We start from the raw sequence: 18,067 nt of genomic DNA, 5'->3' as shown, positions 1-18,067 counted from the left end.
GTTAGTCTGTCTGTTAGTCTGTCTGTCTGTTAGCCTGCCTGTCTGTCTGCCTGCCTGTTAGCCTGTCTGTCCATCTGTTAGCCTGCCTGTCTGTCTGTTAGCCTGCCTGTCTGTTAGCCTGTCTGTCTGTTAACCTGTCTGTCTGTTAGCCTGTCTGCCTGTCTGTTAACCTCTCTGTCTGCCTGTCTGTCTGTTAACCTGTCTGTCTATCTGTTAACCTGTCTGTCTGTTAGCCTGCCTGTCTGTTAGCCTGTCTGTCTGTTAGCCTGCCTGTCTGTTAGCCTGCCTGTCTGTCTGTTAGCCTGCCTGTCTGTCTGTTAACCTGTCTGCCTGTCTGTCTGTTAGCCTGCCTGTCTGTCTGTTAACCTGTCTGTTAACCTGCCTGCCTGTCTGTCTGTTAGCCTGTCTGTCTGTTATCCTGTCTGTCTGTTAACCTGCCTGTCTGTCTGTCTGTTAGCCTGTCTGTTAGCCTGTCTGTCTGTTAACCTGCCTGTCTGTTAGCCTGTCTGTCTGTCTGTTAACCTGCCTGTCTGTCTGTCTGTTAACCTGCCTGTCTGTCTGTTAGCTTGCCTGTCTGTCTGTTAACCTGCCTGTCTGTTAGTCTGTCTGTCTGTCTGTGAGCCTGTCTGTCTGTTAGTCTCTGTCTGTTAACCTGCCTGTCTGTCTGTCTGTTAGCCTGTCTGTCTGTTAACCTGCCTGTCTGTCTGTTAGCCTGTCTGTCTGTTAACCTGCCTGTCTGTCTATCTGTTAGCCTGTCTGTCTGTTAGCCTGTCTGTCTGTTAACCTGCCTGTCTGTCTGTCTGTTAACCTGCCTGTCTGTCTGCCTGCCTGTCTGTCTGTCTGTCTGTCTGTCTGTCATGTTGAAGGGGAGATAGACAGCTCCGGAGAGATATAAAGGAAGACTGAAATACAATCATAAACATCAGTTCCCTTTAAATCTTGAATTAAACTCATTTTCTCGGCTGATAACAACATATTTAATTTTATTACGAGCCACTTTAGTTTCACTTCGCATGAATTACAGTAGGCAACGTGTTCGAGTGCGGCTCACATGCCTGTAATAACCAGTAGGTAATGTGCGTACGTCAAGTCAAGACCTGTCAAATTGACTCACATTGACATTTTAGAAATCACTACATTGACGTGGTTTTCTACGTACGACACGGGTAAGATCAAATTTGATCCACTAGTAGATCAGTACTCATTTCTAGAAATGAGGCCCCTGGTCTGTCTGTCTTTGAGATTGTTCTTTTGTTTGTTATTCTTATCCCATTAAATATATATTTTGTCAAACTTTGACACTGTCTTCCACTTTTTAGCACATGTTTATAGTGTGTAGTCTTTGAAATGAAGGCTTTACTGCTCATGCTCCCACAGTCAGGTGACCCTGAGGTCAAAGTTAAGGCAAGGAAGGATTTAATTCACAAGTTTTATAGGTATACAGAAAGTAAATCCAGAGTACATACAGGTGTTTATGACGGATCAAAAGGTCCAATAACTAACCCTAACTAACTAACCCTAATACTGGTTGTGGTTCTGCAGTGGTAGTTCCCAGCCAGAGTTGAATCATGCCAAAGTACTCCAAACTTCTTAAGTGTGTACAGTTGAGTTGTAGGCCATTTGGATGGCTTTAGAGTGGATTGAACAAGCCAAACAAACAGAGCTCTTATCTGTTTTATCTGACTCAGCATCTGGTCTGTACAGCCTGAAGCTAGCTAGGTACATCTAGTAAAGCTAGCTAGGTACATCTAGTAAAGCTAGCTAGGTACATCTAGTAAAGCTAGCTAGGTACATCTAATAAAGCTAGCTAGGTACATACTGTAGGTAATCACCACACCTTCACGAGTAAGAAAACAAGGAACTGTGGTCACATTCATGTGGGTGAGTGAGCAGACTGAGCAGTGTGTTATGGGTAATGAGAGGGCAGGGTGTTATGGGTAATGAGAGGGCAGGGTGTTATGGGTAATGAGAGGGCAGGGTGTTATGGGTAATGAGAGGGCAGTGTGTTATGGGTAATGAGAGGGCAGGGTGTTATGGGTAATGAGAGGGCAGGGTGTTATGGGTAATGAGAGGGCAGGGTGTTATGGGTAATGAGAGGGCAGGGTGTTATGGGTAATGAGAGGGCAGATGGGTGTTATGGGTAATGAGAGGGCAGATGGGTGTTAACTGATGGGTAATGAGAGAGTATAATAATACTACAATACAATACTACAATACAATACTGCAATACAATACTACACTACAATATTACAATGCAATACTACAATACAATACTGCAATATAATACTGCAATACAATACTACACTACAATACGTCAATACAATACAATACTACAATAATACAATACAATACTACACTACAATACAATACTACAATACAACAATACAATACTACAATACTATACTACACTACAATACTAGTATACTGGACCAGTATGGATATAAGGAAGTGATGACTCCTTGCTTGGGTTTGAATAGTCCTGACACGTGAGGGTTTTTCAACCATCACACTATATCATCACTCATTACCATTACCACCCCACGATAACCACCACATTAGAGAAAATGATATAAATACAAGATATTTGTCGTTATATTTCATTTTAGGGAACTTGAATACTTTGTTTGTTAAACTTTGCTATTGAATTCGGATCGGAAATAGGCCCGACCCAGAAAAGACACGCATACAAACAAACATTGACACACGCGTACATACCACACCACACCAACATAGTACTTTCGTTTGTTACTTTGATTTTAACTTTGGATTTTAAGACTACTTTAATTCATGGAAAGGTCCAGAGTTTTTGTTGCAAACGGATGAACGAGAAACAACAGGTGCGTTGGAACCAACACCCACTCATGCCAGGACGATGGCTAATTTGATAATTTGATAGACATGATAGCCATCACAACAATACTACAATACAATACTACAATAGTACAATACTACAATACAATACAATACTAATACTTGGGAGGCTGTGTCTCCGGAGGTAGAGCCACTGTCTAATGATCCCAAGGTTGGCAGATCGGCGGTTCGAGCCCCGGCTGGCCACACGTCGAAGTGTCCTTGGGCAAGACACTGAACCCCAAATAATTGCTCCCAGTGAGCGGGCCGGCGCCTTCGTAGCTTGCCGCCATTGGTGTGTGGATGGGTGAATGAGAGGCCGTTGTAAAGCTCTTTGGATAAAGGCGCTATATAAGTGCAGTCCAATTACCAATACTACAATACAATACTACAATACAATTCTTCCACATTATAGGAAAACATCCAACTGGACTACTGTCAGGTAAAAGAGTAAAAGTCCTGTTTTCTTTCTGGGGACGTGTGTGTTGCTTCGTTCAGTCTTTCATCTGGGTAATTAGGATGTTAGAAGAATTACAAACCCTTAAAAAAACACAAATATGACATAAAGAGGATGACATGTTTATTTCAGGTACATAGTTATATATAATGTATGTTACGGTACATGTGGGAATACGGTACATGTGGGAAAACTAGGGTTAGGGTTAGGTGCTAGGGTGACTTGGTACATGCTGGCATGTCTAACCCTAACCCTAACCTTAACCCTAACCCTACCCCTAACCCTAACCGTAGCACCCTAGCACCTAACCCTAGTTTTCCCACATGTACTGTATTCTTACATGTACCGTAACATAGTTATAGTTATCAGTGGCGGCTGGTGATAAAAATATTGGGTGGGGCACAGGTTAAAATCTGGATTTACAGTCGATTTTAGCATGAGAATATATATATAACTTAATTATTTTTATGTATAACTTATTAAAGGGCAAACTGCAAACACAACAAAAATATAATGCACAACAACTGACAAATCAACTGGAATAGTCTTTGTTAGCAGAGTAGACCTAATGTTAACAGAATGGACTTATACCCTTCGTCTATCTGTGCAGCGGTAAGGTGAATAATTGTAGCAGTACTGTCCAGACATTTGTCTTGTTTAGCCATTCAACTAGGCATTATTTATTCAATGGAGAAAGACATGGAACACAATGCAATTGTGATAATAAATGTGTTCTTTGTTACTTCTTTAATTAAATTAAAGTGTACCTTTCTATTATCATACAATATTTCCTTGAACATGTAAACTCTATAATCATAGAGTTGTCTTTCTATTAGTTGTCTCTGTCATACTGAACTGTTTGTTATCATCCTGAACTATCTCTGTTGCTCACCTCACCTCAGTTCTGTCTCTATTGCTCTCCTCTCCTGTTGTCTGTCTCTCTGTTGCTCTCCTCTCCTGTTGTCTGTCCGAATATCGGTTGTTAAGTCGCGACGTGTTTCCGGGTCCAAAGTTGGCTGAGGCGCTGTCTTCGAAATGCTGCAATAATAATAATAATAAATTATATTTATATAGCGCTTTTCCGAGGCTCAAATACCCTGACAATATGGGGAAAACGGGAAAGTGCTGTGTCCCTTGTTGTATGAATAGATCCGAGTCTAAAAAACGATTAAACTGTCATTCTACCGCTGTAGTACACTGGTATTCTGGTGCGGAGAATTTCTGGTTTGGACCCGGAAATTGCAAAACGTCACGTTTGACGTCAGACTTAACAACCGGATATTCAGGGCTCTCAAGTCTCACGCATTTTTTAATTTTTACTACCCCTAGTGGTAGTGGCCCTAGGCTGCAGCCTAGGTAAGCCTATAATCTGCGCATGCTCGGGGCGCATTTTTTTGCGAGAAATAGGAGACAGCCAATTGGAGCGCTGCTACAGCTCACGTGTAAGCCAAAAGTATTTGGACTGCCATAGAGTGCCATTCGGCCAGCGTCCCGGACTCCTCCCCTATGTATTTTCACAGTGAATTTTACACACACACAGATAAAATGTTTATTGTATTGGAGGATTTTTAATGAATGCTGATAGGCGCCGACAGAATATCAGCCGCATTTTATGAATAAACAATGTTTATTTTTAAAAAACTTTTACAAGTAGCAACTAGGAAGTGGGGGCACTTTGGAAGGTGGGGGCGGCGCCCTAGCGCCCTCTATTGGCCAGCCGCCACTGATAGTTATATATAATGTGTGGCTCCTTTATCCATACTGACTATTTCTAAATGCTTAAACAAGTTGAACGTACGGGCTTTTATTTTGAAAACCCAGCCGAGGGCGGTGTGCAGAGAGACAGGCAGGGCGAGCGGGTGGTTGTGCAACAAGTCCGTCCGTCTCTCTGTTGACACACACACTCACACACACTCACACACACACAGAAGCAACACGATGCTCAGGTCTGTCCTCTCCCGAGCCTTGCCGCGGTGGTCCGGGGTCTCCGCCTGCCGCTACTCCTCCATCCCGGTCCCCAACGCCAAGCCGGAGGTCCACTACACCCAGGTAGGCAACCCCTGACCCTTAACCCCTGACCCTGCCCTGACCCTGCTGACAGGTCGGTGTGTTACCCTGCAGACCGCTACGACACGCATCTGAACACTGCGCGGTTACGCCGCATTTCTGCGAACGTGCAGTTTGCTAAAACTCGAATAGTCACAAAGGCTGCGTTCGTAAAATTCGCTTTGGGAATCCGATCAGCACTCATTGTCAGACAGCCTCTTGTCCAATCAAATGACTTGGTCCCTTTATGACGTTGAACCCAGTGTGCGCTCCGGCGCTCTCAGAGCGACTTGACGAACGCAGCAGCCGTAGTTGAGTTCCTTGGAGAGTGTTGGCTACGGTCAGAGCACCGATATTATCGATCGATATTGTCCTTTTGATACATTTCCATATCTGTATCTGCACATATTCTACTGATAATGCACCGGAAATATGCTGCAGCCTCACATTGCGAAATGTTTCGAGAGCAGAATAATATAACCATGTATGTCTAGGAATTGAGCAGAATAATATAACCATATATGGATGTCTAGGAATGAAGGAACTGGTTAGGGTTAGAACAAGAGGTTAGGGTTAGAACAAGTTGTTAGGGTTAGAACAAGAGTTTAGGGTTAGGGTTAGAACACGAGTTTATGGTTAGAACAAGAGGTTAGGGTTAGGGTTAGAACAAGAGGTTAGGGTTAGAACTCCATGTAGGGTGAAGCTGCTCATTACTGGGGGCTGGCCGCCACACTGTCACACACCTTTCCTCCACTGGGATGACATGAAACTAGGTGAAAGGTGTGTTGCCATGGAGATTAATCAGAGTATTTTGCCCTGTCATCATGTTAATCAGAGTATTTTGCCCTGTCATCATGCCCCGCCCCCTGTCATCATGCCCCGCCCCTTTTGGGGGGGAAACAGTCCCTCTAGTTTGACTTGTGGTAAATACAAATTCAAGGTCTTTGTTAATTTAACAGTATAACATAAGTAAACAGTACTGCTCTTTAGCTATTAGGAGCCCAAATCCCATGGTCAGTCAGGCAAACAATTATGTAATGTCGTTACCGGTCAACGATCGCCTTCGCTATATAGAAAAAAAATAACAAAATAGGTGTTGATGAGTGTAAGTCTGCCTCCCTAACCTGAGCTGACCTGACAACTACCTTGTTGAATCTCCCGGCAATGTATTCATGTATACATATACATACACACATATATATATATATATACATACACACACACACATATATATATATATACACATATATATATACATACACATATATATATATACATACACATACATATACATACACATATATATATACATACACATATACATATACATACACATATATATACATACACATATACATATACATACACATACAGTATATATATATATACACACATATACATACACATATATATATATACATACACATATATACACATATATATACTAGGGATGCACCGAAATGAAAATTCTTGGCCGAGGCCGAGGCCGAATTTAAGGAAACACTTGGCCGAATACCGAATACCGAATACCGAATGTGTATCGGTAGTTTTTAATTTTATCATTGCATAAACTAAATACATTTTGCTTTTTATTCATATGATATTCATGATTTGTCTCTACATAGGCTTCAGAAAGTATTTAGACCCCTTCACTTTTTTCACATTTTCGAGTAGATTTGCCATCAATCCACACACAGTACCCCATAATCTAAGTAAAAACGTTTTTTAATGTTTGCAAATGTATTAAAATACCTCATGTACATAAGTATTCAGACCCTTTGTCACTCTTAAAATTAGGTCAAATGCTAAATGTCTTCAACAAGTCATTCAACAAGTTGAATTGAGTCCACCTGAGTGTAAGGATAATAGTTCATGTTATTTCAGAATGAATATCTTTTGTTTTTATAGTCTCTGGTTTGCATAGAAACCACCGCATGATACAGCTGCATGTCATAAACTCATGTAGAACAGCTGGGGAGTCTGAATATGTTTTCAACAAGGCAACAACTCTGCTTCTCACTCCAATTTTAAATTGAGCTACGACTGCTAAGCTAACTAGCTAGATGAGTGTAAGGTTGCGTTCGTAAAGTCGCTCTGAGAGCGCTGGAGCGCACACTGGGCCCGACGTCATAGAGAAACCGAGTCATTTGATTGGACGAGAGGCATTCCACGAGTGCTGATCGGATTTCCTGAGTGAATTTACGAACGCAGCCAGTTTTGAAAGCGCGTCGCCTCGCGCTGCGCGCCTGTTGAGAGTTATATTTAATTGTATTGCGTTATCAAAACACGCACACTATTCGGTGGTAAACATTCAGTGTTTTCACACATTCGGCCGAATACCGAATGTGCTTTATTTTGCGATATTCGGCCGAATACATTCGGTGGCCGAATGTTCGGTGCATCCCTAATATATACATACACATATATATACATACACATATATATATATACATATACATATATATATACTAGGGATGGGACGATACACTCAACTCACGATACGATGCACCTCTCGATACAGGGGTTCACGATACGATAGTCACGATACGATATCATACATACATATATATATATACATACACATATACATACACATATATATATACATACCGTATTTTCCGGACTATAAGTCGCACCCGAGTATAAGTCGCAGCAGGCCAAAAATGGGTCATGAAGAGGAAAAAACCACATATAAGTCGCACTGGACTATAAGTCGCATGGTTCAAGGGAACGGGCTTGGCGGAATCAGCGGGGAAAGAAGACCCTGTTGAGCTTGACTCTAGTCTGGCACTGTGAAGAGACATGAGAGGATTTGTAAGCCCAGGAAGGACATAATTCACGTTAAAACTTCTTCTGAAAGGTTAGAAATACTTAAATTATCGAGTGTAAAGCCAGGGCTAGCTAGCGCGTTGCTAACGAAGGTTAGCAAAATGGTGTCGCGGGAGCAAGCAAACAGGATGGAACAGCCTCTGAAAGGTAATAAATGACTTTAATATCGTGTATAACGTTCATAATAGCGTGTATAACGTTCATAATATAGTGCTTAATGTCCACATTGTCGAGTGTAACGACTATTTATCGTGTATAAGGCCATGACAAAGATAGCTTGGTGAAAAACGGAAGTAGTTAGGATGAAGGGCGGCCTACAAACAATGCAACATTGAACAGCCTCTGAAAGGTAATAAATGACTTTAATATCGTGTATAACGTTCATAATATCGTGTATAAGGTCCATAATATCATGTTTAATGTCCACATTGTCGTGTGTAATGTCCACATTGTCGAGTATAATGGCTATTCTATCGCGTATGTGGCGCTAGCGGAAGTAGCAAAATAGCCTCGCGGGGGTAACTTAGCAACATAGAACAGTCTCTGGAAGGAATAAATGACTTTAATATCGTTTATAACGTCCATAACATTGTGTATAAGGTCCATAACATCATGTTTAATGTCCACATTGTCGTGTTTAATGTCCACATTGTCAAGTATAATGGCTATTCTATCGTGTATGAGGCGCTAGCGGAAGTTACTCCTTGGTTCATGTCAGTCAGAGATTACCGTATGTCTGTTCATGTCAGTCAGAGATTATGAATTATTGATATATAAGTCGCACCTGACTATAAGTCGCAGGACCAGCCAAAGTATGAAAAAAACCGCGACTTATAGTCCGGAAAATACGGTACATATATATATACACATATACATACACATATACATATATATACACATATACATACACATATACATACACATATACAGTGTATATGTACACATATACATACACATATACATACACATACACACACATACACATACTACAGTAGTAATAGCAGTAGTAATAACAGTAGTTATAACAGTAGTTATAGTAGTTATAACAGTAGTAATAACATGTCTCAGTAGTAATAACAGTAGTTATAGCAGTAGTAATAACAGTAGTAATAACAGTAGTTATAACAGTAGTTATAACAGTAGTAATAACATGTCTCAGTAGTTATAACAGTAGTAATAACAGTAGTTATAACAGTGGTAATAACAGTAGTAATAACAGTAGTTATAACATGTATCAGTAGTAATAGCAGTAGTAATGACAGTAGTTATAACAGTAGTAATAGCAGTAGTTATAACAGTAGTAATAACAGTAGTTATAACATGTATCAGTAGTAATAGCAGTAGTAATGACAGTAGTTATAACAGTAGTAATAGCAGTAGTTATAACAGTAGTAATAACAGTAGTTATAACATGTATCAGTAGTAATAGCAGTAGTAATGACAGTAGTTATAACAGTAGTAATAGCAGTAGTTATAACAGTAGTAATAACAGTAGTTATAACATGTATCAGTAGTAATAGCAGTAGTAATGACAGTAGTTATAACAGTAGTAATAACAGTAGTAATAACAGTAGTAATAACAGTAGTTATAACAGTAGTTATAACAGTGGTAATAACAGTAGTAATAACAGTAGTTATAACATGTCTCTCCCTGCAGCTGTTCATTAACAACGAGTGGCAGGATGCGGTCAGCGGGCGATCCTTCCCCACCATCAACCCTTCTACTGGTGACGTCATCTGTCAGGTGGCCGAGGCCGACGCGGTGAGACCCTGAACCTGACCCCTGTCCCCTAACCCTGAACCTGACCCTAGTATAGTCTAAGTCCCTAGTCTAAGACCCTAGTCTAGTCTAAGACCCTAGTCTAATCTAAGTCCTAGTCTAAGACCCTAGTCTAGTCTAAGACCCTAGTCTAAGACCCTAGTCTAATCTAAGACCCTAGTCTAAGACCCTAGTCTAAGTCCCTAGTCTAAGTCCCTAGTCTAAGTCCCTAGTCTAAGTCCCTAGTCTAAGACCCTAGTCTAAGACCCTATTCTAAGAACCTAGTCTAGTCTAAGACCCTAGTCTAATCTAAGTCCCTAATCTAAGACCCTAGTCTAAGTCCCTAGTCTAAGTCCCTAGTCTAAGTCCCTAGTCTAAGTCCCTAGTCTAAGACCCTAGTCTAAGTCCCTAGTCTAATCTAAGACCCTAGTCTAAGACCCTAGTCTAAGTCCCTAGTCTAAGTCCCTAGTCTAAGTCCCTAGTCTAATCTAAGACCCTAGTCTAAGACCCTAATCTAAGTCCCTAGTCTAATCTAAGACCCTAGTCTAAGACCCTAATCTAAGTCCCTAGTCTAAGTCCCTAGTCTAAGTCCCTAGTCTAAGTCCCTAGTCTAAGTCCTAGTCTAAGACCCTAGTCTAGTCTAAGTCCCTAGTCTAAGTCCCTAGTCTAAGTCCCTAGTCTAAGTCCCTAGTCTAAGTCCCTAGTCTAAGTCCCTAGTCTAAGTCCCTAGTATAAGTCCCTAGTCTAAGTCCCTAGTCTAAGTCCCTAGTCTAAGTCCCTAGTCTATGTCCCTAGTCTAAGTCCCTAGTCTAAGTCCCTAGTCTAAGTCCCTAGTCTAAGTCCCTAGTCTAAGACCCTAGTCTAAGTCCCTAGTCTAATCTAAGACCCTAGTCTAAGACCCTAGTCTAAGTCCCTAGTCTAAGTCCCTAGTCTAAGTCCCTAGTCTAATCTAAGACCCTAGTCTAAGACCCTAATCTAAGTCCCTAGTCTAATCTAAGACCCTAGTCTAAGACCCTAATCTAAGGCCCTAGTCTAAGTCCCTAGTCTAAGTCCCTAGTCTAAGTCCCTAGTCTAAGTCCTAGTCTAAGACCCTAGTCTAGTCTAAGTCCCTAGTCTAAGTCCCTAGTCTAAGTCCCTAGTCTAAGTCCCTAGTCTAAGTCCCTAGTCTAAGTCCCTAGTCTAAGTCCCTAGTATAAGTCCCTAGTCTAAGTCCCTAGTCTAAGTCCCTAGTCTAAGTCCCTAGTCTATGTCCCTAGTCTAAGTCCCTAGTCTAAGTCCCTAGTATAAGTCCCTAGTCTAAGACCCTAGTCTAAGTCCCTATTCTAAGTCCCTATTCTAAGTCCCTAGTCTAAGACCCTAGTCTAAGTCCCTAGTATAAGACCCTAGTCTAAGACCCTAGTCTAAGACCCTAGTATAAGACCCTAGTCTAAGACCCTAGTCTAAGTCCCTAGTCTAAGTCCCTAGTCTAAGACCCTAGTCTAAGACCCTAGTCTAAGACCCTAGTCTAAGACCCCTACACTTTAATCCCTCTCACCCTCCCCCCTCTCACCCTCCCCCCTCTCACCCTCCCCCCACCCCGCTATCTGAACCCTCTGCCCCCCCAGGCTGATGTGGACAAGGCCGTGCAGGCAGCCAAGCAGGCGTTCAGGCTGGGGTCTCCATGGAGACGGATGGACGCCTCGGCCCGCGGGCTGCTGCTGAGCCGATTGGCCGACGCCATCGAGAGAGACTCCGCCTACCTGGCGGTGAGTCACATGACCTCTGGGATACTGTCATGGCCCCTGGTTGTCGTGGTTACACACTGCTGATCTTGTCTCTGTTCTGCTGTGAAACCTCATGGCTCATTGACCTCTGTTGACCTCCTGTTGACCTCCTGTTGACCTCTGTTGACCTCTGTTGACCTCTTGTTGACCTCTGACCTCTTGTTGCCATAGGAACTGGAGACGCTGGACAACGGGAAGCCTTACACCGTGTCCTACTCCGTAGACCTGCCCATGGTGGTGAAGGTCCTGAGGTGTGTGTGTGTGTGTGTGTGTGTGTGTGTGTGTCTGTGTACTCATGAGTCCTGTGTGTGTCTGTGTACTCATGAGTCCTGTGTGTGTGTGTGTGTGTGTGTGTGTGTGTGTGTGTGTGTGTGTGTGTGTGTCTGTGTACTCATGAGTCCTGTGTGTGTGTGTGTGTGTGTGCGTGTGTGTGTGTCTGTGTACTCATGAGTCCTGTGTGTGTGTGTGTGTGTGTGTCTGTGTGTGTGTGTGTGTGTGTGTGTGTGTGTGTGTGTAGGTACTATGCTGGCTGGGCTGATAAGGTGGAGGGTAAGACCATCCCCATCGACGGAGACTACTTCACCTTCACACGACACGAACCTGTGGGAGTGTGTGGACAGATCATCCCTGTATGTATATACACCTAACCCTAACCCTAACTATAATACATATATATATACTGTTATGGTCAGATAAGGAACCCAAGCGCAGACACAGACCAGAGACAGATGTAGAAAAATAAGGTATATTTATTTAAGGGGTTGGGCAGAGAATGGTCGTAGGGCAAGCGGGGGGTCAGGCAGGGGGAGTAGACGGCAGGCAGGCAGGAGTTTAGACAGGAGGGGTAGTCGGCAGGCAGGCAGGGGTCAGGCCGGTAGGGCAGGCAGGCAGGAGGGCAGGTAGCAGGAGTCTGGGGGTAAAGGCAAAACAGGGGTAAGTAGGAGGCAGGTACAGGCAGGGTAGTAATTAGGTAGGGGAGCTGGAAGCGTATCATACGGTAAGCTGAAGCTACGATCCGGCTGGACCGGGTCTTTAAAAAAAATTTTTTTAGTAGAAGGCGATAATAGGGAGAAGGTTTTTCCTTCTATCAGTGGCCCCGGGCCCGAGCTAGAGTACTCTTCCTGCAACGAATAGTGGACTGCTGATTCACATGCTTAGTATTCAAATGTATTGATTGTAAGTCGCTTTGGAATAAGGCGTCTGCTAAATGCCAAAAATGTAAATGTTATGCAGGACTAACGATGTGGTAATTGAGAACAGCCGGACAACTGCAAACCTGAAACTACTCCTGCCAATTAGAGGGAGAGAGAGAGAGAGAGAGAGAGAGAGAGAGAGAGAGGGAGAGAGGGAAAAGAGAGAGAGAGGCACTGCCCACTACCTAGAGTTAGAGGGCGTGACATATACAGAGAGAGAGACACGAACCTGTGGGAGTGTGTGGACAGATCATCCCTGTAATATACCTATATATATATACGTACATATAACCCTAACCCTAACCTGTAAGACTGAGAGAGAGAGAGAGAGAGAACCTGTGGGAGTGTGTGGACAGATCAACCCTGTAAGACTATATACTATATATACATATATATATACACGAACCTGTGGGCGTCTGTGGACAGATCATCCCTGTAAGACTGATATACATATATATATACATATATATATACAGATCATCCCTGTAAGACTGATATACATATATATATATATACATATATATATATATATATATATATATATATATATATATATATATATATATATACAGATCATCCCTGTAAGACTAAACAGTAATAAAACAGAGGTAATTCTCATTGGCTCCAAATCCACACTCACCAAGCACCCCAGTTTCACCCTCAACATAGACAACTCCTTGGTTTCCCCCTCCCCCCAGGTTAAGAGTCTGGGTGTCGTCCTCGACAGCACCCTTTCATTCCACTCCCACGTCAACAACACCATCCGGTCTGCTTACTCTTCCATCTTCGTAATATCAACCGCCTCCGCCCTTCACTCACTCCCAACAGCGCCGCAATCCTGGTCCACTCCCTCGTCACTTCCCGCCTAGATTACTGTAACTCCCTTCTCTTTGGTCTCCCCCACAAACTGCTCCACAAGATCCAACTGGTCCAGAACGCTGCTGCCCGTATTGTCACCAGAACCCCTGTCATCAGTCACATCACCCCCATTCTACACCAACTCCACTGGCTCCACATCAAACACCGCATCGATTACAAAATCCTTCTCCATCCTTTCAAGGCCATCCATAACCTCGCCCCTCCATACCTGTCCGACCTCCTCCACATCAACATTCCCACCCGGTCCCTCAGGTCTGCCTCCTCCATCAACCTGACCGTCCCCCCAGCCCGTCTGTCCACCATGGGGTTTAGAGCCTTCAGCCGCTCCGCCCCTCGCCTCTGGAACTCCCTCCCCCTCGACATCAGGAACATTGATTCAATCTCCTCATTCAAAACCCACCTCAAAACCCACCTGTTTACGCAGGCATATCCGTGTTGATTTACTGTTCCCGTGCTGCTCTGCTGCTAGCTATGTTTTACAGTATACTGTATATTTCTATGTATTTTGTATTTTGAATTTTGTAACTGTTTTTAAATTTGTTGTTGTACGGCGACCTTGAGTGCCATGAAAGGCGCCTTATAAAATAAATGTATTATTATTATTATTATTAAGACTGATATACATATATATACCGTATACAGATCATCCCTGTAAGACTGATATACATATACTGTATATATACATATATACAGTATATACAGATAATCACTGTAAGACTGAGAGTGAGAGTGTGTGAGAGAAAGTGTGAGTGTGTGAGAGAGAGAGAGTGTGAGTGTGTGTGTGTGTGTGTGTGTGTGTGAGTGTGTGTGTGTGTGAGTGTGAGTGAGTGTGTGTGTGTGTGTGTGAGTGTGAGTGTGTGTGTGTGTGTGTGTGTGTGTGTGTGAGAGTGTGAGTATGAGTGTGTGTGTGTGAGAGAGTGTGTGTGTGTGTGAGTGTGAGTGAGTGTGTGTGTGAGTGTGAGTGTGAGTGTATGTGAGTGTGAGTGTGTGTGAGTGTGAGTGTGAGAGTGTGAGTGTGAGTGTGAGTGAGTGAGTGTGTGTGTGTGTGTGTGTGTGTGTGTGTGTGTGTGTGTATGTATGTGTTAGCATTAGCTTGGCTAGCAGTTGTACCTGGAGGATTCAACAACCTTGGAGCTGTTTGGCCCCGCCCCCCAGTGGAACTTCCCCATCCTGATGCAGCACGTGTGTGTGTGTGTGTGTGTGTGTGTGTGTGTGTGTGTGTGTGTGTAGTGGAACTTCCCCCTGCTGATGCAGGCGTGGAAGCTGGGCCCGGCGCTGGCCACGGGGAACACGGTGGTGATGAAGGTGGCGGAGCAGACGCCCCTGACCGCCCTGTATGTAGCCAGCCTGATACGAGAGGTACACACACACACACACACACACACACACACACACACACACACACACACTCACACTCACTCACACACACACACACACACACTCACTCACTCACACACACACACACACACACACACACACACACACACATACACACATTTTAAATGCTTTATTTATGTCCACATAAATGTACAATATCTAAAGGACATAAATACTATCAGTGCATTTTGACATTATGGAAACAGTCAGTTACAGTAGAGCTGAGCCAACAACCAGTTATGCTACACACAGGATGTTATTCAACCAGTTCTGCTACAAACAGGATGTTATTAACAACCAGTTATGCTACACACAGGATGTTATTCAACCAGTTATGCTACACACAGGATGTTATTCAACCAGTTATGCTACACACAGGATGTTATTAACAACCAGTTATGCTACACACAGGATGTTATTAACAACCAGTTATGCTACACACAGGATGTTATTAACAACCAGTTATGCTACACACAGGATGTTATTAACAACCAGTTATGCTACACACAGGATGTTATTAACAACCGGTTATGCTACACACAGGATGTTATTAACAACCAGTTATGCTACACACAGGATGTTATTCAACCAGTTATGCTACACACAGGATGTTATTAACAACCAGTTATGCTACACACAGGATGTTATTAACAACCAGTTATGCTACACACAGGATGTTATTCAACCAGTTATCCTACACACAGGATGTTATTAACAACCAGTTATGCTACACACAGGACGTTATTCAACCAGTTATGCTACACACAGGATGTTATTAACAACCAGTTATGCTACACACATGATGTTATTAACAACCAGTTATGCTACACAGTACACAGGATGTTATTAACAACCAGTTATGCTACACACAGGATGTTATTAACAACCAGTTATGCTACACACAGGATGTTATTCAACCAGTTATGCTACACACAGGATGTTATTCAACCAGTTATGCTACACACAGGATGTGCGTGTGTGTGTGTGTGTGTGTGTGTGTGTGTAGGTGGGCTTCCCCCCCGGGGTGGTGAACATCCTGCCAGGCATGGGTCCCTCCGCGGGCGCCGCCATCGCCAACCACATGGACGTAGACAAGGTGGCCTTCACTGGCTCCACAGAGGTAACACACACACACACACACACATTGAAGCTATCTGTGACCCGCCTTGTACCACCCTTGGAGGTCCGAGGCCTAAAACCTGCTCATTGTTTTTACTTGAATATAATTGATTTGTTTCTCTTGGCTAGCAGCACTTCATACACCTAACCCTAACATCATACACCTAACCCTAACATCATACACCTAACCCTAACATCATACACCTAACCCTAACATCATACACCTAACCCTAACATCATACACCTAACCCTAACATCATACACCTAACCCTAACCCTAACCTGTAGTACATGTGTAACATCATACACCTAACCCTAACCTGTAGTACATGTGTAACATCATCAGTGATGCCGGCAACGCGTTACTAAGTAACGCGTTACTTTAATCGGAATACTTTTTCCAGTAACTAGTATTCTAACGCGATACTATTTCCAAATCAGTAATCGGATTAAAGTTACTTATTCAAGTGCCTGTGTGTTACTATTGCGTTACTACCTCATAACTTAGGCTAAATGCAGTATTTCTTTGTAATGTTCGATAGTAAACAAACATTTGTTCGCTTTTCTCGTGTCTTGGGGAGTGACGTCAGTGCTCACGTTTTCAACACGAGGTTACTATGGAAGGCCATGCCCGCAAAAAACGGCTCTCGACTATCGCGAGATTGCAGCAGAATCGCTCACGTGTATCACCACGCTGATTGCACAGTGTAAACAGAAGCGTAGCCTACACAATGGAGCGAGAACAGAGATATTCGTTAAATAGCTGGAAATATAAGGATTATTTTGAGTTTGTGTCAGCAAAGGATGACAAGAACATAAATGTTGATCATTGATAAACTCAGACTCACCCAGTTTAGGATTAGGATTATATTAGGATCATATCTGAATGGTCAGGGTAGGTTTTAGGTTTTGTGAAACCACTCCTTGCTAGTTACTGTTAAATAAAGATTATATTTATTTTATTGTTTAAAAACAAGTATTTATGTTGGGTGAGGCAAAGAAAGACTCTTTATTTTGTTGTTTTAAGTTATTGTTTAAAGTTTAATTATGTAATTTAAGTTACTGTTAAAATAAAGTGAGTTTTGGCAAAACCAGTTTTCATTTTTATGTTGCGGGGGGGGGGGGGGGGGGGGTCGGGTGCCTAGGCAGCTGCCAATAGTAACAAAAAAAGTAACTAGTAATCTAACTTAGTTACTTTTAAAATCAAGTAATCAGTAAAGTAACTAGATTACTTTTTAAAGGAGTAATCAGTAATCAGTAATCAGAATACTTTTTCAAAGTAACTGTGGCAACACTGAACATCATACACCGCCAGAGCCCAGATGTACCAGCTTATAAATACCCTAATGTTAGAGATAATGACGATAATAATTCACCCAAATAATACTAATACTTATTTGATATACTGTAGTTGAATCCAATAATAGAAATGCCAGCCCATGGATAGATATCATCCAAGTAGCTAAGCAGGTTAAATGTATAAAAATAAGAAATTAAATGAATAAAATAAAATCATTAAGTGACTTAAAAGTCATAACAAGTGGTGTGTGGGGTGTGTGTGTGTGTGTGTGTGTGTGTGTGTGTGTGCGTGTGCGTCTGCGCGTCTGCTGTGTGCGTCTGCGCGTCTGCTGTGTGTGTGTGTTTGTGTGTGCGTCTGCTGTGTGTGTGTGTGTGTGTGTGTGTGTGTGTGTGTAGGTAGGTCACCTGATCCAGCGGGCATCGGCCAGCAGCAACCTGAAGAAGGTGACCCTGGAGCTGGGGGGCAAGAGCCCCAACATCATCCTGCCCGACGCCAA

The 18,067-nt window shown here is 42.8% G+C and overlaps 1 protein-coding gene across 1 annotated transcript in view; it reads left to right on the top strand.

Moving 5' to 3' along the window:
- Window positions 1–5,197: 5,197 nt before the first annotated feature.
- Window positions 5,198–18,067, top strand: part of LOC308166515 (aldehyde dehydrogenase, mitochondrial-like) — a 19,906-nt gene continuing 7,036 nt past the window's right edge. Inside the window, exons 1-8 of the mRNA XM_080540839.1 lie at window positions 5,198–5,356; window positions 9,840–9,944; window positions 11,546–11,686; window positions 11,876–11,955; window positions 12,222–12,333; window positions 15,007–15,135; window positions 16,160–16,273; window positions 17,967–18,067. The exon at window positions 17,967–18,067 is cut by the window's right edge and continues 2 nt beyond it. Of these exons, the coding sequence (XP_080396965.1) occupies window positions 5,246–5,356; window positions 9,840–9,944; window positions 11,546–11,686; window positions 11,876–11,955; window positions 12,222–12,333; window positions 15,007–15,135; window positions 16,160–16,273; window positions 17,967–18,067 (893 nt within the window). The 5' untranslated portion in view covers window positions 5,198–5,245. The remainder of the gene's footprint in view (window positions 5,357–9,839; window positions 9,945–11,545; window positions 11,687–11,875; window positions 11,956–12,221; window positions 12,334–15,006; window positions 15,136–16,159; window positions 16,274–17,966) is intronic.

The sequence above is a fragment of the Nansenia antarctica genome, assembly GCF_963989245.1.
Source record: "Nansenia antarctica genome assembly, chromosome: 10".
In the NCBI taxonomy this organism is placed as follows: domain Eukaryota; kingdom Metazoa; phylum Chordata; class Actinopteri; order Argentiniformes; family Microstomatidae; genus Nansenia; species Nansenia antarctica.
This window is presented reverse-complemented; position numbering and strand designations above follow the sequence as displayed.